General features: G+C 42.7%; 2 protein-coding genes across 5 annotated transcripts in view; both read right to left on the reverse strand.

Annotated features, from left to right (window-relative positions):
• LOC144497572 (mucolipin-2-like) overlaps positions 1-20,680 on the reverse strand; it is a 411,267-nt gene that overhangs the window by 48,764 nt on the left and 341,823 nt on the right. The window lies entirely within an intron of this gene.
• The window catches only part of ssx2ipa (synovial sarcoma, X breakpoint 2 interacting protein a), a 71,768-nt gene continuing 56,310 nt past the window's right edge, over positions 5,223-20,680 (reverse strand). Inside the window, exons 9-15 of one of the 4 annotated variants that reach the window (XR_013498561.1) lie at positions 19,336-19,486; positions 14,993-15,129; positions 12,534-12,707; positions 11,738-11,855; positions 7,092-7,213; positions 6,847-6,949; positions 5,223-6,046 (exon numbers count right to left, since the gene is read on the reverse strand). Coding sequence is in view for 3 of the 4 variants with exons in the window: in XM_078218998.1 (XP_078075124.1) it covers positions 5,833-6,046; positions 6,847-7,018; positions 11,738-11,855; positions 12,534-12,707; positions 14,993-15,129; positions 19,336-19,486 (966 nt within the window). In the remaining variant the exon portion in view is untranslated. Of the gene's footprint in view, positions 6,047-6,846; positions 7,019-7,091; positions 7,214-11,737; positions 11,856-12,533; positions 12,708-14,992; positions 15,130-19,335; positions 19,487-20,680 lie in introns of all 4 variants that reach the window. The other 3 variants (XM_078218998.1, XM_078218997.1, XM_078218999.1) reach the window with 3 other exon arrangements.

The following is a 20,680-nucleotide window of genomic DNA, read 5'->3' on the forward strand; positions in this document are numbered from 1 at the left end:
GTGAGCCTAACGCCGGTACTGGGGAAGTTGCTGGAGTCCATTACCAACGATTTCAGCATTTGGAAGGCAGTGGTATAATCAGACAAAGTCAGCATGGATTTACAAAAGGGAAATCACGCTTGACGAATCTATTGGAATTCTTTAGGATGTAACTAGTAGAGTTGACTGAGGAGAACTAGTGGATGTGGTTTATTGAGGCTTTCAACAAGGTCTCACATAACAGACTACTATGTAAAGTTAAAGAACATGGGATTGCAGGTAATGCCTTGAGATGGATAGAAAGCAGGTTAGCAGATAGGAAGCAAAGAGCTGGCATAAATGGGTCTTTTTCTGATTGGTAGTGACTAGTGAGGTTCCACAGGATTCTGTGCTAGAACCCCAACTGTTCACATATATTAATGATTTGGAAGAGGGAACTGAATGTATTTTCTCCAAATTTGCAGATGATACAAAGTTGGGTGGGAGGGTGAGCTGTGAAGAGGATGCAGAGATGCTTCAGCATGATTTGGACAGGCCGACTGTGTGGCCATCTGCATGGCAGATGCAGTATAATGTGGATAAATGTGAGGGTATGCATTTTGATAATAATAGGAAGACAAATTACTTGAATGGGTGTAAGTTGAGAGGGGTGGATGGTATTTTGGCCTTGAGTATAGGGAGAGGGACGTTTTGCTGCAATTGTATAGGGTGTTGATGAGGAAGGATGTCCTTGCTATAGAGGCAGCACAGCAAAGGTTTACTAGGCTGATTCCTGGGACGGCAGGTCTGTCACATGAGTAGAGACTAAGTCAGTTAGGAATATATTCACTGGAGTTTAGGAGTGAGAGAGGGGATTTCATAGAAACTCACAAAATTCTAACAGGATTAGACAGGGTAGATTCAGAAAGAATTTCCAAATGGTGGGGGAGTCCAGAATGAGGGATCATAGTTTGAGGATTGGGGGTAAACCTTTTAGAACTGAGGGGAAGAGAAATTTCTTCGCCTAGAGGGTGGTGAATGTGTGGAATTCACTACCACAGAAAGTTGTTGAGGCCAAAACATTGTCGGATTTCAGGAAGAAACTGGATTTAGCTCTTGGGGCTAAGGGATCAAGGGATATGGGGGAAAAGCAGGTGTGGAAGGGGATTTCTAATCAGCTAATAAAATTTAGGCAGAATGCAGTCTTTCGGATCACACGAAATCAGTAAGGAGTTAAATGATTCTTAGGACAAGCCAACACAAACCCTTTACACAAGTGAATGCAGTAAGACAATCAAAACAAGTAGTTATGATTTCAAAACATATATGCTGATGATATTTTAAATGTAGTTTAAATGTTCACTTTAGCCAAGCAAAGTTACCGAAAGGCATGGTGGTAAATGTCATGAGTTTAAAGCCAGAGGTCTGGGAACCAGTTAGTCAGCAGTCTTATCGGGAGGATTCCTTTCAGGAAACATATATTGCAACAATAATGAATAGGTGCTTTCACTGCCCAGACACAAGGAGAGATATGCCCCTGGATGCAGGAAAACATGTCTATTTAACTTGGCAGTGAGCCAGTGGGAACATCCACTTTGACCTGATGGTAGCGTTTGCTGTTACCAGACAATGGGAAAATAGTCAGAGCCAAATAGATGCGTCCGGACTAAGTTGGACGAATAAGATACCACCATGTTGTTAAGTATCATATGGTTGGCTGAGGTACTCGAGAGATTTGTATTGTTAAATCACTTAAATGAAATTGATTTTAAGCTAATGAAAGATGGAATTATTGATTAGAAAAAGCTATAATTGATCTGTATTTGACTCTGTACTTCAGATCTTTCGGAGAGGTTCTGTCGCTCTATTCCCAGAGCCATTTAACCCTTTGAAAGTCTCCGGTCGGCTGTACGTTTGTTGTTTGTTCTATGTCTTATTTGTTAAATAAACGTTGTTACATCTTTGCTGAGGTATTTGCCTTGCGAGTTTTGAATTGTCTTAGCTTAAGACACAATTGGCCACCTTTAAAATTTCCCCACAACATCAGGACATTTTTCAGCCATGATCAAAATGAATGGTGGAGCGAGCTCGAAGGGTCAAATGGCCGACTCCTACTTTCTATGTTTCTAAAGAAATGGTGTGGGTGATTAGAAGATTCCTGCTCTCGTCCCTAATGGAGGCAGAAGGTTTGACTGAGGTATTGGCTTTGCAATCGGTCTTCACAAAAAACGAGGACCCCGTTAATATTGTAGGTTGGCAGGGAAATAAAGATATTAGATAGGGTAAAAATAGATAGGAAAAAGAAGTGCTAAATAGATCTATTTTGCTCAGTTAACAAGTTATCCAGTCCAGATGGGATGCACCCTCAGTTACTGAGAGAAGCCAAGATAGAAATAGAAACACTTTCAATCCAGCTTGGGTGTGGGAGTGCTGCCAGGGAACTGCAAATGTGACAATCATGTTCAAAAAAGTGGAGAGAGATAAACCATAGAAAAGCTACAGCACAGAGAGAGGCCATTCAGAGAATCTCCAGTGCAGAAAGAGGCCATTTGGCTTATCAAGCCTGCACCAACAACAATCCCACCCAGGTTCTATTCCCATAGCTCCATATATTTACCCTCCTAATCCCCCTGACAATAAGGGCCAATTTAGCATGGCCAATTAACCTAACCTGCACATCTTTGGACTGTGGGAGGAAACCGGAGCACCCGGAGGAAATCCACGCAGACACGGGGAAAATGTGCAAACTCCACAGACAGTGACCCAAGCCGAGGATCGAACCCGGGTCCCAGGTGCTGTGAGGCAGCAGTGCTAACCACTGTGCCACCATGCCGCCCCAATCAGCCCCTTGTGTCTGCGTCGGCTGAAAAAAAGAAGCCATCCATTCTAATCCCACCTTCTAGAACTGGTCCATAGCCTTTCAGGTTACAGCACTTCAGGTGTAGAGAGTCAGATAGATACTTTTTTTAAATAAGTGAGGATTTCTGTCTCCACCACCAAACCGAACAGCAAATTCCAGACACCCACCGCCCTCCCAGCCTGTTTAACTGGAAGCCACTGGCCATTACTTGCCTAGCAAAGTCCTTGAACATCGATGTCATCTCATTCTATCACTATCATCTTTAAAGGAATTCTGCACTTCTGGAAAATCTGTGTCAGGGAAACCACACCCCCACCCTTTTCCTGACAGGATTTGGGTAAGCGAGAGCACCCAGCATCCCCATGCAAGAAGAAACTAAACTTCCAATTTATTGCTGAGAGTGTTTGCTATAAGTCACTAAAAATTAACCATTCAAACAAAGGTTTTTGGAATAAAAGCTGCAGATTATTTTTAAAACAAAGCATCTTTAAAAAGGTTAAACAATCCTTTAGAACAGAAATGAGGAGGAATTTCTTCAGCCAGAGTGGTGAATCTGTGAAACTCTTTGCCGCAGGAAGCTGTGGAGGCCGGGTCATTGAGTGTCTTTAAGACAGAGATAGATAGGTTCTTGATTAGTAAGGGGATCAGGGGTTATGGGGAAAAGGCAGGAGAATGGGGATGAGAAAAATATCAGCCATGATTGAATGGCAGAGCAGACTCGATGGGCCGAGTGGCCTAACTCTGCTCCTGTGTCTTATGGTCTTAATCTGCTTACAGACAGCAAAAGAATAAGAAAAAAAAACTATCCTGAACGTAATATTAGCAAAAGAAGCAAAAGCTATGAGATAAAACATTTTGACTCAGCGAGTGGTTAGGGTATGGAATGCACTGCCTGTGGTGGAGGCAAGTTGAAACGAGGCTTTCAAGAGGGAATATTATTGTTTGAAAGCAAACAATGGACAGGGTTATGAGAAGGCAGCAAAATGGCACTAGGTGAAGCGCAAACATGAAGTGCAAACATGTGCTGCAATAATTCTGATTTGGCATAAAGTTCCAAGCACAAATGCGTACTTATAAGAACATAAGAAATAGGAGCAGGAGTAGGCCATCTAGCCCCTCGAGCCTGCCCCGCCATTCAATAAGATCATGGCTGATCTGACGTGGATCAGTACCACTTACCCGCCTGATCCCCATAACCCTTAATTCCCTTACCGATCAGGAATCCATCCATCCGCGCTTTAAACATATTCAGCGAGGTAGCCTCCACCACCTCAGTGGGCAGAGAATTCCAGAGATTCACCACCCTCTGGGAGAAGAAGTTCCTCCTCAACTCTGTCTTAAACCGACCCCCCTTTATTTTGAGGCTGTGTCCTCTAGTTTTAACTTCCTTACTAAGTGGAAAGAATCTCTCCGCCTCCACCCTATCCAGCCCCCGCATTATCTTATAAGTCTCCATAAGATCCCCCCTCATCCTTCTAAACTCCAACGAGTACAAACCCAATCTCCTCAGCCTCTCCTCATAATCCAAACCCCTCATCTCCGGTATCAACCTGGTGAACCTTCTCTGCACTCCCTCCAATGCCAATATATCCTTCCTCATATAAGGGGACCAATACTGCACACAGTATTCCAGCTGCGGCCTCACCAATGCCCTGTACAGGTGCATCAAGACATCCCTGCTTTTATATTCTATCCCCCTCGCGATATAGGCCAACATCCCATTTGCCTTCTTGATCACCTGTTGTACCTGCAGACTGGGCTTTTGTGTCTCATGCACAAGGACCCCCAGGTCCCTTTGCACGGTAGCATGTTTTAATTTGTTTCCATTGAGATAGTAATCCCATTTGTTATTATTTCCTCCAAAGTGTATAACCTCGCATTTATCAACGTTATACTCCATTTGCCATATCCTCGCCCACTCACTCAACCTGTCCAAATCTCTCTGCAGATCTTCTCCGTCCTCCACACGATTCACTTTTCCACTTATCCTCACAAATTGGGGCGGCATGGTGGCTAGCACTGCTGCCTCACAGGACCAGGGACCCGGGTTCGATTCCTGGCTTTGGTCTGTGTGGAGTTTGCACGTTCTCCGTGTCTGCGTGGGTTTCCTCCGGGTGCTCCTGTTTCCTCCCACAGTCCAAGACGTGCGGGTTAGGTGGATTGGCCAGGTTAAATTGCCCCTTAGTGTCCGGGGGACTAGTTAGGGTACATGCATGGGGTTGTGGGGATAGGGCCTGGGTGGGATTGTGGTCGGTGCAGACTTTATGGGCCGAATGGCCTCCTTCTGCATTATAGGATTCTATGATTCTACGTACTGAGCCAGTAAACTTTTCAAGCAATGGTTGAATTCAAACAAGAACTTCACAGTTTCAAATCCTTGAATAAAAAGTTCTATGGCAGATCTCATGTGAACACACATTTTATTAACATCCCTTCTTTCAGAGACAAAACAAACATGTGTTACATTTAAAGCAGCACCTAGCTTTTAAAAAAAAAATCAAATTAAAATCAGAACACTTCACAAGGACTTAATTTAAGTCGAGCAACTGTTGCTGGTAGTAATAATTTGACACGTGCAAGACATTTGAGCATTGCCAAAGTTTTAAACAAAAACATTTTTTCAGCTGCTCCAGTGGTTCATATATCCTACATAAACAGATTCAAAAATCATCAAAACATTTAAAAATTAAAAATCTTTAAAAAATAAGTTTGCACCTAGTCCTTAAATAAAATCAGTAGTGAAAGAGAGAACACCAAAAACCCATTTATTTAATAATGAGATTCTTTCAACCCACTTAGACGTAAACAGTGCCCCTACGGAAAACTAAAAGTCAAACAGGTTTCCTACCCAACTCTCAATAGTTTCCACTCAACATACAAAGTGCTGCTTAAAGCGATCTCCAGTTCAAATGTCACCATGACATGTCTAAATGCAAGTGCATTATTTAAATAGAATACTACATTCCGAGAACCCGAGATACACGTCCAGAATCTGGAGTCAGTTCCTGCACGAGTCATTTCAGATTAGACTCATTTGCAGAATGTGGAGAATTTTCATCCAAATCGCTATCCTCCTGTGAATGGTTCCAAAGCGTAGAACACCCGTTATAATAGCGGTGATCCGAGTTGGGCGTTGAAATGCTCCTGCACTTCTCATGAGCCGCCCCACCACTGCTTCTCTTTACATCGTAACTGCCCACACTTCCTCTTTTTGGTACAAGTTTTGAGCTGCAATGAAAATTAACAAAAACATTACACACCAATCCAGATTGCATTCACCTACATTTCGACCAAAGATCTGTGACCTAATTTGAAAAAACAAACAACTGAAATCAGATCAATCTAATCTAATGGATTTTTAAAAATGCATTTGTTGCCTCGCCCTAGCTGCTTTTGAGAAGGTGGTGATGGCCTTCTTGAACCGCTGCTGTGTTCTTTTCAATCGTAGCCATGATGTGGAGATGCCGGCGTTGGACTGGGGTGAACACAGTAAGAAGTCTCACAACACCAGGTTAAAGTCCAACAGGTTTATTTGGTAGAAAATACCATAAGCTTTTGGAGCGCTGCTCCTTCGTCAGATGGAGTGGAAATGTGGGCATTTCCACTCCATCTGACGAAGGAGCAGTGCTCCGAAAGCTTATGGTATTTGCTACCAAATAAACCTGTTGGACTTTAACCTGGTGTTGTGAGACTTCTTACTGTATTCTTTTCAATCAGGCAGCAGGCAAGAGACAGCATTTTATATTTCGATCCTGACCTAGAGAGTTCTTAGTCTCTGGACCCCACCTCCCTTCACAAAACCAGTTCTCCCACCCAAGAAGTCACAGGTGCGGAAATAGAAAAGTTCTAACAGGATATTGGGCTGACTGAAGGATTGAAGCTTCGAGATTCTTGCTGCTGTTTTGCAATTTAATGTAACTGAGTACTTTCTCTCCTCAATTCCTATTGCTAAACTCATGTTCCTACCATCAACGGGTCCATTAAAAGACAAGACACACAAAAATGAAGCACAGAGGCTTGTTACACACCTAGTTTCTGGAGTGAGGTGTACTGTTCGACCCGTTTCTGTGGATGTGGCACTATTTATTGGAGGAAATTTGGTACTTGAAGGTTCAGGTGTAGTTACTGGAGCTGTATTAGGTCGGAGGTAAGCAGACATATTTGGCTGTGATTGTATCTTGTGCTTCTCTTGCTCAGCACCTAGAAGATAACTCAATTTTTACAACTGTAATTAATCAAATAAATGAAGGTGTAGTTAATACACCATACATACTCATAAAAGCTGAATTTTGAGACCAATGTTTTAGGCCAAAAATCATGGGGTTGACTTTTATACAGGAAATGTTGAGGGACTGACGTTCAAGCTTGATTTGAGCCAGTGAAATCCCAAGAGTGCTGTAACGAGCCACAGTAATCAAATATCAGCCATAGTAATTACAGGCATCATTAATAATCACAATATTCATTCATAACCTGATCGCTTAAAAAAAAAGTAAAATTAATTTACTTAGAAGCAAGGCTTGCATTAACACTGCAATGAAGTTACTGTGAAATTCCCGTTGTCGCCACAGTCCGGCGCCTGTTCGGGTACACTGAGGGAGAATTTAGCATGGCCAATACACCTAACCAGCACATCTTTCAGACTGTGGGAGGACAAGTCCCCAGGGCCTGATGGGATATACCCCAGAATACTGAGAGAGGCAAGGGAGGAAATTGCTGGGGCCTTGAGAGAAATCTTTGTATCCTCACTGGCTACAGGAGAGGTAAACACAGTAAGAAGTTTAACAACACCAGGTTAAAGTCCAACAGGTTTATTTGGTAGCAAAAGCCGCACAAGCTTTCGGAGCTCCAAGCCCCTTCTTCAGGCGAGTGGGAATTCTGTTCACAAACAGGGCATATAAAGACACAGACTCAATTTACATGAATAATGGTTGGAATGAGAATACTTACAGCTAATCAAGTCTTTAAGATAGAAACAACGTGAATGGAGAGAGCATCAAGACAGGCTAAAAAGATGTGTATTGTCTCCAGACAAGACAGCCAGTGAAACTCTGCAGGTCCAGGCAAGCTGTGGGGGTTACACATAGTGTGACATGAACCCAATATCCCGGTTGAGGAGCGGAGCGGAGCTACGGCATCTCCTCCGGAGCCTTCAACATATCATTGATGAAGACTAACATCTCGCCATCGTCCAGTACTTCCCTGGAGCGGAGAAGCTACGGCATCTCCTCCGGAGCCTTCAACATGTCATTGAAGAAGACGAACAGTTCGCCAAGGCCATCCCCACACCCTCACTTCTTGCCTTCAAATAACCGCACAACCTCAAACAGACCATTGTCCGCAGCAAACTACCCAGCCTTCAGGGGAACAGTGACCACGACACCACACAACCCTGCCACAGCAACCTCTGCAAGACATGCCGGACCATCGACACGGATGCCATCATCTCACATGAGAACACCATCCACCAGGTACACGGTACATACTCTTGCAACTCGGCCAACGTTGTCTACCTGATACGCTGCAGGAAAGGATGTCCCGAGGCATGGTACATTGGGGAAACTATGACGACGCTGCGACAACGGATGAATGAACACCGCTCGACAATCACCAGGCAAGACTGTTCTCTTCCTGTTGGGGAGCACTTCAGCGGTCACGGGCATTCGGCCTCTGATATTCGGGTAAGCGTTCTCCAAGGCGGCCTTCACGACACGACGGCGCAGAGTCGCTGAGCAGAAACTGATAGCCAAGTTCCGCACACATGAGGACGGCCTCAACCGGGATATTGGGTTCATGTCACACTATTTGTAACCCCCCACAGCTTGCCTGGATCTGCAGAGTTTCACTGGCTGTCTTGTCTGGAGACAATACACATCTTTTTAGCCTGTCCTGATGCTCTCTCCATTCACGTTGTTTGTATCTTAAAGACTTGATTAGTTGTAAGTATTCGCATTCCAACCATTATTCATGTAAATTGAGTCTGTGTCTTTATATGCCCTGTTTGTGAACAGAATTCCCACTCACCTGAAGAAGGGGCTTGGAGCTCCGAAAGCTTGTGGCTTTTGCTACCAAATAAACCTGTTGGACTTTAACCTGGTGTTGTTAAACTTCTTACTGTGTTTACCCCAGTCCAACGCCGGCATCTCCACTACAGGAGAGGTCCCAGAGGATTGGAGAATAGCCAATGTTGTTCCTTTGTTTAAGAAGGGTAGCAAGAATAATCCAGATAATTACAGGCCAGTGAGCCTTACGTCAGTGATAGGGAAATTATTGGAGAGGATTCTTCGAAACAGGATTTATTCCCACTTGGAAATAAGTGGATGTATTAGTGAGAGGGAACATGGTTTTGTGAAGGGGAGGTCATGTCTCACTAACTTGATCGAGCTTTGCGAGGAAGTGACAAAGATGATCGATGAGGGTAGGGCAGTGGATGTTGTCTACATGACTTCAGTAAGGCCTTTGACAAGGTCCCTCATGGCAGACTGGTGCAGAAGGTGAAGTCGCATGGAATCAGAGATGAGCTGGCAAGATGGATACAAAACTGGCTCGGTCAAAGAAGCAGTGGAAGGGTGCATTTCTGAATGGAGGGCTGTGACAAGTGGCATGCCTCAGGGATCAGTGCTGGAACCTTTGTTGTTTGATGATTTAGAGGAAAATGTAACTGGATTGATTACAAAGGTTGGTGGATTTGCAGATAGCGATGAGGACCCTCAGGAGGATACAGCAGGATATAGATCGGTTGGAGACTTGGGCGGACAGGAGTTTAATCCCGATAAATGTGAGGTAATGCATTTTGGAAGGTCTAATACAGATAGGAAATATACAGTAAATGGCAGAACCTTTAAGAGTATTGATAGGCAAAGGGATCTGGGTGTACAGGTACACAGGTCACTGAAAGTGGCAGTGCAGGTGGAGAAGATAGTCAAGAAGGCATATGGCATGCTTGCTTTCATCGGCCGGGGCATTGAGTTTAAAAGTTAGTAAGTCACGTTGCAGTTTTCTAGAAACTTAGTGAGGCCGCACTTGGAATATAGTGTTCAATTCTGTTGCCACACTACCAGAAGGATGTAGAGGCTTTGGAGAGGGTACCAAAAAGATTTACCAGGATGTTGCCCAGTATGGAAGGCATCAGCTATGAGGAGAGTTTGGAGAAACTAGTTTGTTCTCACTGGAATGACGGAAGTTGAGGGGTGACCTGAAAGAAGTCTACAAGATTATGAGGGGCATGGACAGAGTGGCTAGTCAGATGTTTTTGCCCCAGGGTGGAAGAGTCAATTACTAGGTTTAAGATGCGAGGGGCAAGGTTTAAAGGAGATGTACAAGACAGATGTTTTTACACAGAGGATAGTGGGTGCCTGGAACTCGTTGCCAGGGGAGGCAGTGAAAGCAGATACGAGAGTGACATTTAAGGGGCGTCTTGACAAATACATGAATAAGATGGGAATAGAGGGATATGGTCCCCGGAAGGGTAAGGGGTTTTAGTTAAGTCGGGCGGCATGGTTGATGTAGGTTTGGAGGGCCTGTTCCTGTGCTGTAATTTTCTTTGTTCTTTGAAACCGGAACACCCGGAGGAAACTCACGCAGAGACTGGGAGAACATGCAGACTCTGCACAGACAGTGACCCAAGCCGGGAGTCAAACCTGGGTCCCTGGCACTGTGAAGCAGCAGTGCTAACCACTGTGCTAATTTGAATAAAAACAAATCTTAAGTGTAATGTTTTAAGCATTTATTTAGCAGTATTCATTTCCATTGAGCATTTATAGTTTACAGTGAAAGTGAATCATTAACAATGCCTAGATTATACTGTGTTTCTCAAACGTTTGGGTATTGATCCGTGAAAACCTAGTTCGATTGTTACATGAGATATACCAAATGAAATATTACTTTTCATTTAGACCAAAACTCATGGTTTAAGAGGATGTATGAAACTCTTGAAAGTTAAAAGTACCCAGTGTGGAGAAAATACAGATATGCGCAATGTTTACATTTGGAAGGAACTGGATTAGAAGCTGCCATGCTCTTTTACAAATGTTTGAATGTTGGCAGGAAGTTCAGCTGTGGGCATTGTTAGAGTGGGCCAAGGCTGAGGCACCTGCGTATATATACACACACTACCTACATATAGACATTATGTTAATGGAGTGTCACTAAGCATTATATAAAGCATCATGGGGTTTAGGCAACTTGACCACTTTCCTATGGCTATTCAGTTACTAAGGACACAGTCATGGACCATTCAAATTGCTGAGGAAGGCCTCTCCTATCAGCACACAGGCAGCTGCTCTGAGAGACTGCTCGCAGTACAGACATATCAGAGATAAGGATGTGTTGAGAAAAGGGATTCAGTGAAGGCTCAGGGACAGTTGATAAGGTCACTGGTAAATGTCTTGGGATGGTCTAGGGCTGTCCGAGCAGATCATCGTGCCTAGTTACTACAACAGAAACGTTGGCTCTATTCTCTCTCTACAGATGCAGTCAGACCTGAGATTTTCCAGCATTTTCTGTTTCAGATTCCAGCATCCGCAGTAATATGCTTTTATGCCTAGTTACTAATTTCATTGGATCGATATGTATTGTATGTAATCAATAACTGTCATGATTGGATTGTGTCCAGCTGGGATGGGTTGAGTAAGTGTACAGATGTGATGATTTGCTTTGTTCTCACGAAAATAAGTGGGCAGGTATGCTCCTTGGTATTTGTAAGTTTTGGAGAATTAACTCAAGGTTGGTCAAGCAAACTGCCGAGGGAGACAAAAAAAAATATCATCCCAGTCAGCACACTATAGGGAAAAAAATAATCCAACGAGAAAGCACTTGAGGAATAAAACAGAATCTAAGCATTAGCTAATTCAGAGGTATTAGAGGAAGCAGCTCAGTGGGGCAAGGCATCACTTTCTATCATGGTTTAAAAAAACTTACTGATAGACAAGGCACTTTGTGGCTTCATTATTTTTGGCCTTTTACTCTCCACAAAAGGAGCCATGTTCAAAAACTGCTGCTTCAACCAGGTGGCTCGTTCTTCCTCAAAGCCCTTCCTCTGCAGACACAAATAGAAACAGCTTACAATATGCCCCTTCTGAATGCATCACTGCATTCCTCCCACAGCTGCAAAATCAACGTGCAACAGCCTGACTAAATATTCTTGTAAATACTACATTTGTGTATTAGCTTCATAAATGTGAAATGTATTCCCTTCATAAACAAGATAGAAAATGATGAAGCTTTTCTTATTCCAGAACTAGAAAAGAAAATTATCCTGCCAATTATATATCATGCACTGGTTTCAAGAAAAAAGAATTTTACAATATCCGTGCCGGTCCGGTTTGTAACACAGGATTGGCAGAAGCACGCGCAGTTGCAATTTATAATTTCATTTCTGCCATTTCAAGACGGCTGGAGATTATATCATTGGATGTGACTGCCGATTTCAGGAATCTACAAAACCTTTCTGCATGTCGCAAGGCAGCTAATTTTATTGTGCTATCGTATCAAATGATCTATGCAAAATGATTTTGGAACAAAAATGATCAAGGTAAATGCTCAGGGTTTTCACCCAACTTACAAAAAGCATGTGTTTCACAACAAAAATGCAGTTTTCACAGCAATGCCAAACTACGTTAAGGGGCAGAATCTGTTTCAAGTGGTCTATAAATTGGCTGGAGTAACATCATTCTACATGGAGACGGACAAAAATAAAATCACCAAGAAGGGCTACCTCATGTCCCAGTCGAATAGCTGCTTCTGTAAAGTTCCTTCTCTCTCTTTCAAAGTTTTTCTTCTGATCATTAAATAGTCTCCATTCTTCTTTCAATCGCTCCTTCTCCTCGAGCAAGTAGCAGTCTCGCACTAATACAGCTGTTTCATCATCACACTGGACATTAAGCTGTTGCTTTGGAAAGAAGGTGCATGAATAACCTTCACATTTGAAAAAGGGTGACTGGTTCAAGTAGACTTTTCTTTAAATTTCTTAAAAAGTCAATACCTTTTAAAAACTGATTAGCTATATTTGCAGTCCCTCACATAATGAAGCAATACATGGCTGTATGCAAACGATCTATAACTGAATTGCTGGAGTAGCTGAATTCCAGCTACTTGGGGCAGCAACAGAGTGAATTTGGCCCATTTCTGTGATGTACATTTGGTAACCAAGCTTTTAGTCAGCTAATACCTCTTCATGTGGCGCAGTGTCGAGTTGTATTCTATAATGCTCCCATGAAGTGCCCTGAGGATGTTTTACTATATTAAATGCAGCAACTTATGTTTACATAGTGTAAGTATAAATGCTAATGAGTCAGAGTGTCAAATTTATCAATGGCAAGAAAATAAAAAAAATTGCTGTTACAGTTCCATTGCAACAGTTCAGTGTTCAGTCAGAAGAGTGAAGAAATCTTTCATATGCCCCAGTGTACAAAATTTTCCTTCTTTCACTGATGACTGAGGTACCACCAAAACTACTGCCGATCTGAATGTAAAATCAGGTGGCAGCCCATCAGCCCCATTCCACTGAACTTACAAGATCGAAGGAAAGAGTGGGTCATTTGACACATTGAACGATGGAGCAGGTTCAATGTCGTTGCCAATCTGATCGTGGCCTTAACTTCACTTTCATGTCTGTTAACCATAACCCTTGACACCCCTTGTTAGATTAGACTTTTAAAACATTCAGACTTCTAAATAAGAAGGTAAATTTTAAAAGTTGACCATATGGCCCAGTTGCAGGTCTGTGTGACACATCATACCTTCCAACCAGAAGGAAAGAACTTGCATCCACACTGGGCACCCTGGCAACATCATAAGTACAAAGTAAACTGCTGAATTACTCCCTCTGAAATGTACAAAACATTTTACCCCGAAGAAGTGTGAAAGGTGCTGGGGGAAGGGAAGCAAATAAGTAGAATTCCTTTCAGGTTCCAAATAAAGTCAGCAACTTATGTAACACATAATCTCGCTTCTTATCTATTAGAACACAAGAATTAACAGCGCAAGTAGGCTATTCAGCCCCTCAAGCCTGCTCCACCACTTGGCAAGATCATAGTTGATCTGATTTTAGCCTCTATTCCACTTTCCTGTCTGCCTTCCATATCGATCAAAAACCTACCTCAGCCTTGAACATATTCACTCAGCCAGCCTCCACTGCTTTTCGCAGAAGAGAATTCCACAGACTAACAACCCTCCAGGAAAAAACACATGCTCATTCCAGTCTTATTTTTAAACTGTGTCCTCTGTTCTAGACATCCCCCCACCCCCCACAAGGGGAAGCATTCTCCCAGTCAAGTCCTCTCAGATCTTGTATGTTTGAATAAGATTAGCCTTCATTCTACTAAACGCCAATGAATATAGGCCCAAGCTGCTCAACCTTTCCTAAGGCAATCTTTTCATCCCACTAATCAGCCTAGTGAACTTTCTCTGAACTATTTCTAATGTAGTTATATATTTAATTTAAAAACTGTACACAGTACTCCAGAGAGAGTGTAACTCAAGCCCTGTACAGCTGCAGCAACACTTGCCCCTTCCTCCCACACCCCTTTGGAACCTATAGTATCACTATAGCGCAGAGGGGGCCATTCAGCCCATCAAGCATGCATCAATTCTCTGGCAGAGCATCTCATCCAGGTCCTTTTCCTGTAACACCACATTTTTACCCTGCTAATTCCCCTAACCTAAACATCTTGGGACATTAAGGGGCAATTTAGCACGGCCAATCTACGTAACGAACACATCATTGGTGTGTGGGAGGAAACTGGAGCACCCGGTGGAAACCCACACAGACACGCCGAAGGCATGCAAACTCCACACAGTCACCCAAGACACACCTGGGTCCCTGGCGTTGAGATAGCAGTGCTGACCACTTGGCAACCCTACACACCAACTTTATTTGTTATGCACCAGGACATCCAGATCCCTCTGCAGTGAGGTCTGTAGTTTCACTCCATTCAAATAACCAAACAGTGACTACATTTCAAGTGCACTTCATTGGCTGTAAAAGGGTTCTGGGACTTTGCGGTAATGGAAGATGCTATATAAATGCAAGGTTTCCTTTCTCATATTCTATCCCCACTGCACTAATTGGTTACCGCTGCTCAGCAGCTGGGTTTCCAGATACTAAAAGTAATGTTGCTCTCACAGAATGGACTCGACACATTTGAAGCATTTATTTTTAAATCTAAACCATACCTGTAACAGCTGTTGCTGCCCTTTGATCACATCCCTGCATTGCTGAATTTCTATCTTTAGCTTCTCAATTTCCTGCTCATGATCATCTCTGCTGATAATTTCATCATCTTCCTGAAAACCAGAGTTCACCAAGGATGCTGCAAATAAATGAAACTCAGTCCATTAGCACTGCATGAATTGGAGGCATGTTCAATAAACTATACACCTGCATGTATTTTTAAGCAGTAAGATTTTGCATTTTTCATCTACATTTAAAAAAATGATCAGTGCTTTTAAATTTTAGAAAGACTCTTACTTTATATTTAACACCTAATAGAGCATAGAACAGTACAGCACAGAACAGGCCCTTCAGCCCACGATATTGTGCCGAGCTTTATCTGAAACCAAGATCAAGCTATCCCACTCCCTATCATCCTGGTGTGCTCCATGTGCCTATCCAACAACCGCTTAAATGTTCCTAAAGGGTCTGAATCCACTATCACTGCAGGCAGTCCATTCCACACCCCAACCACTCTCTGCGTAAAGAACCTACCTCAGATATCCTTCCTATATCTCCCACCATGAACCCTATAGTTATGCCCCCTTGTAATAGCTCCATCCACCCGAGGAAATAGTCTTTGAACGTTCACTCTATCTATCCCCTTCATCATTTTATAAACCTCTATTAAGTCTCCCCTCAGCCTCCTCCACTCCAGAGAGAACAGCCCTAGCTCCCTCAACCTTTCCTCATAAGACCTACCCTCCAAACCAGGCAGCATCCTGGTAAATCTCCTCTGTGCTTCCACATCCTTCTTATAGTGAGGTGACCAGAACTGCACACAATATTCCAAATGTGGTCTCACCAAGGTCCTGTACAGTTGCAGCATAACCTGTGGGGGAGCACTTCAGCAGTCACGGGCATTCAGCCTTGGATCTTCAGGTAAGCGTTCTCCAAGGCAGCCTTCACGACAGCGCAGAGTCGCTGAGCAGAAACTGATTGCCAAGTTCCGCACACATGAGGACGGCCTAAACCGGGATGTTGGATTTATGTCACACTATCAGTAACCCCCACAGCTTGCCCCTGGTCTTGCATAATCTCACCAGCTGTTCTGTCTGGAGACAATACACATCTCTTTAACCTGTGTTTAATGTTCCCTCCAACCACATTATCTGTACCTTTTAAGACCTGGCTGGCTGTAGAGATTTGCATTCTAATTAGTATTCTGTAACTTGATTTCTGTGTCTGTGCACTGTTGGAGAACAGAGACCACTCCATCTGACGAAGGAGCAGCAAGCTCCGAAAGCATATGGTATTTGCTACCAAATAAACCTGCTGGACTTTAACCTGGTGTTGAGAGACTTCTTACAATAAAAGCTAACACACTATAGGCCTTCTTCACAGCTCTATCCACTTGAGTGGCAACCTTTAGAGATCTGTGGATATGGACCCCAAGATCTCTCTGTTCCTCCACAGTCTTCAGAACCCTACCTTTGACCCTGTAATCCACATTTAAATTTGTCCTACCAAAATGAATCACCTCACATTTATCAGGGTTAAACTCCATTTGCCATTTTTCAGCCCAGCAAAACCTCAGCAAACCTTTCTCCATACAAAACACAGGGCCCAGTAAACAATGTGACCCAAATGTCTACATAAAGTATAAGCATCTAAATGTCCTGAGTGAAAATCCTGACCAGATCACTTACTGTAGGAAGCAACATCTCAAAAAAAAACACAGCTGAGGCTAGGGGAGAAAAAAACCAGAGGGCATGGGTTAAGGGTGAAAGGTGAAAAGTTTAAAGGGAATATTAGGGGGGGGCTTCTTCACGCAGAGAGTGGTGAGAGTGTGGAATGAGCTGCCGGATAACATTTAAGAAAAACTTGGACGGGTTCATGGATGAGAGGGGTGTGGAGGGATATGGTCCAAGTGCAGGTCAGTGGGACTAGGCAAAAAAATGGTTCGGCACAGACAAGGGGGGCCAAAAGGCCTGTTTCTGAGCTGTAATTTTCTATGGTTCTAGCTCACCTTCCAGTCTCAGAAAACCACAGGTTTAAACTAACCAAGGGAGTTTGAGAAACTCCATCCTTATTTGTAAGACCCAAAATACACAAGTTCACAGGAATTTTTTTAAATTGGTAGTTTCAAAATCACTAGTTTTAGTGTGACTATCATAATGTAGTTTTAATTAATATGCTCTGAAACATTTTCTGCTAAAGTTGATGGAAGCCATTTTAATAAAAACTAAACCAGTATTATTGGAAGCCAGCCAGATTAGTTAAGTAGATGCAAGTAATTCATTAACAGATATATTAAAAAGGCTGAAAATGTAATTTGGAACACAAATGCTTATAACTTTTATAATTATAAAACATACTTGATTATTTACACAGACTCAGTGTTCTGGGAATAAGATTATTCTTTCTCAGGCCACAAAATAAAGAAATAACATTAATGTCAACCTTGACTTGGAAGATGGAATAGGCCCCTGTCTAAGCAGCCTCAACTCCAAATGACACAGCTATGTTGACCAATTATTGGTCGAGACCCAGCCTACTTCAAGACGAATATCATAGAATCCCTACAGAGCAGAAGGAGGCCATTTGGCCCATCGGGTTTGCACCTACCACAATCCCACCCAGGCCCTATTCCTGTAACCCCACATATTTACCTTGCTAATCCCCTGACACTAGGGTCGATTTAGCATGGCCAGTCAACCTAACCCGCACATTTTTGGAGTGAGGGAGGAAACCGGGGCACCCGGAAGAAACCCACGCAGACACGGGGAGAGCGTGCAAATTCCACACAGTGACCCGAGTTATAGATTGTGAAGAAGCATCATCTTAAAGTTGAGACAATGTCAGCTTCACTAGCTGACAATCAATAGCTAATTCTCATTTCATTATTGACAAGTTATGGACCAATTGGCTATTTCTCCAACAATTGGCTCAGGTGGGCTTTCAATATTTTAAAGGTATAAAATAAAAAGAACAATACAGCACAGTAACAGGCTCTTCTGCCCTCCAAGCCTGCGCTGATCATGCTGCTTGCCTAAACTAAAACGTATACACTTACGGAGTCCTTATTTTTCCATTCCCGTCCTATTCATGTATTTGTCTAGTTGATCCTTAAATTACGCTATTGTACTTGCTCCCACCACCTCCCCGGGCAGCGCCTTCCAGACATTCACCACCCTCTTTGTAAAAAACCTGCCTCGCACATCTCCTCTAAACTTTTCCCCACCCACCTTAAACCTATGTCCCCTCGTACTGAGAAGTCATTTGGGCAAGGACGGGACATAGAAAGGCAGAGAGAGATGTAACGAGAAAGATGTATGTAGTGAGGGGGAGAGAGAGGTGTTAATGGAAGACAGAGGAGTGAGAAGTGTGATCTTTATGGAGAGGCTGAGAGCAACTTTTAATCTTGTCAAGGCTGGTGAGAATTCTGTTCAATTGTTAAAGTTATGCTTTCCCCTCCTTACTGTTAATTACGGCTAATTGCTGTTAATTGACACTTTGCATTTTATCTTTCTGACTTAATACCTTTAGAATGGATAATCAGCTTTCTAAATTCATAATTTAAAGTGCTCTTTCTTGTCATATAGTTTAAGTCTCTAGAACCTGGTGCGGTTTACGATGGGGATGGGGGTAGGTGGGGGAGGGTGGGGGGGGGGGGGGGGTAGTTATTGCAAACAAGTGAACCCCATAAATTTTCATTTATAAATTAAACCAAAAACTTAGATTTTTGAACTCTAATTACAAGGGGATAAATTTCCTTTGAAAAAAATAAAGATTTAATAATTGCAACATAGAGCAACCTTTCCTTTAACCTTTGGCTGTCAAAGGAGGTCACTTGGCAATAATAATCAATGGTTTTTGATTCGACAAACTTTGGAGTGATTAGTAAACAACTTTGCCAATGTTTGTCTTTAAATATTTCCCAATTATTAAAACCTGTTCTGCTATACGCAAACTAAAGAAATGAGAACAGCAATTAATTCAGTGCAATTACTTAAGCCAGGTTAGATGCATTGACTGGAACAGGCGCCAGAGTGTGGCGACTAGGGGAATTTCACAGTAACTTTGCAGTGTTAATGTAAGCCTTACTTGTGACTAATAAATAAACTTTAAATAAACTTCAATGAGTGACTGCAAGCCAAGGCAATCAGGCACATGGTTCTATTTGCACTTGTATTCCTGGCTCTTTATTTGCTCAGTTTGAATGTTCCTGGTTTAGGACTAGCTGTTATTAATACTTTCTTTGCAGACCACAAAATTCCATGGTATTCACCCCAAGTGACCCTCAAAAGACAAAGATTAGACACTGCTGCCCTGGACTATCCAATCAGAAACAAGTCGATCATACCTTGAGAATCTAGTTTCTCCACGTGGTTTTTTAGTATTCGCCACTGTTGTCGAATACTGTTGGTGAGCTGCTCCCTGACTGCGTCACAAGAAAGCTCCAAGCTATTTTCTTTGTTTGATTCACGAGAATCCTCTTCACAGTCCGACCCTGCCTGTGAAATCAAAAACAAATTGAAACCTTCTTGGGAGAGAGAGAAGAAAGTGCTGAGGAGAAACCCAAGCCTACTTCATTGAAAATAAAATTACATCCCTCAACATCAAATCACCTTTCCCAACAAAAGCAGAAAACATTTGACACTTTGCAAAAAGACTCTGAGGGGGAAAAAAAAGACACTAAATAGTCCGGTACTCATAACCCTAGAGATGTTTTATTAAACTGTCACAAGTGTGATAAGCCCTTCCAATGTCCTCTTATGGTCAATCACTGAGATGGATTCAGGGTCAATTTCACCAAAAGATGAGAAGGAATCAATTGTTTATACATAAGAACAAAGAAAATTACAGCACAGGAACAGGCCCTTTGGCCCTCCAAGCCTGCACCGACCATGCTGCCCGACTGAACTAAAACCCCCTACCCTTCCGGGAACCATATCCCTCTATTCCCATCCTATTCATATTTGTCCAGATGCCCCTTAAAACTCACTGTCGTATCTGCTTCCACTACCTCCCCCGGCAGCAAGTTCCAGGCACCCACCACCCTCTGGATAAAAAAAAACTTGCCTCGTACATCTCCTTTAAACCTTGCCCCTCACATTTGTGGAAGCTGGATTTAATCTTATCCAGCAGTTTTTTGGATGCAGCACGGAGGGGGGTGGGGAGAGGGGGTACATTTGGGATTTCAGTTATTTCACAGAATAAAAAAAAGGATCAAAATATACATCATAGCAGACTAAAAATATTCCTGATGTGAGATTATAAACTTTATGAATCGAGCAACGGTGGCATACTCTAGTGATTAGTCTAATCAGCTATGAAGAATACAATCTGTCCTATTTAACTGGGAAATCAATATTGGGTGACCTGAGCTAAATGCCAGAATGACCACCTGTTCCTATGACAATGGGGCTTAATTTTCCAGCATGGGAAAAGATGCATTGCCTGGGACAGTAAGGAGCTCAGATCACACAAGTTTCTGAAGTTATGGTTTGTATTATCTGCAACACTTGGTTCTGCTGATTCCAAACTACCCATTTTGTTGTGTCTTCTTTCTGGACACATTCATATGTGATTGCCTCCACTGCTACAAGATCTTTGTGATTACTCCATCCTGTTCACTTGAGGGGTTAAATCACATTTCTTTTGATAACTGTTCAAATAACAGACTCTGACCAAAGTGAGTTCACCTC

Source organism: Mustelus asterias, chromosome 8 (genome assembly GCF_964213995.1).
Source record: "Mustelus asterias chromosome 8, sMusAst1.hap1.1, whole genome shotgun sequence".
NCBI classification, from domain to species: Eukaryota; Metazoa; Chordata; class Chondrichthyes; order Carcharhiniformes; family Triakidae; genus Mustelus; species Mustelus asterias.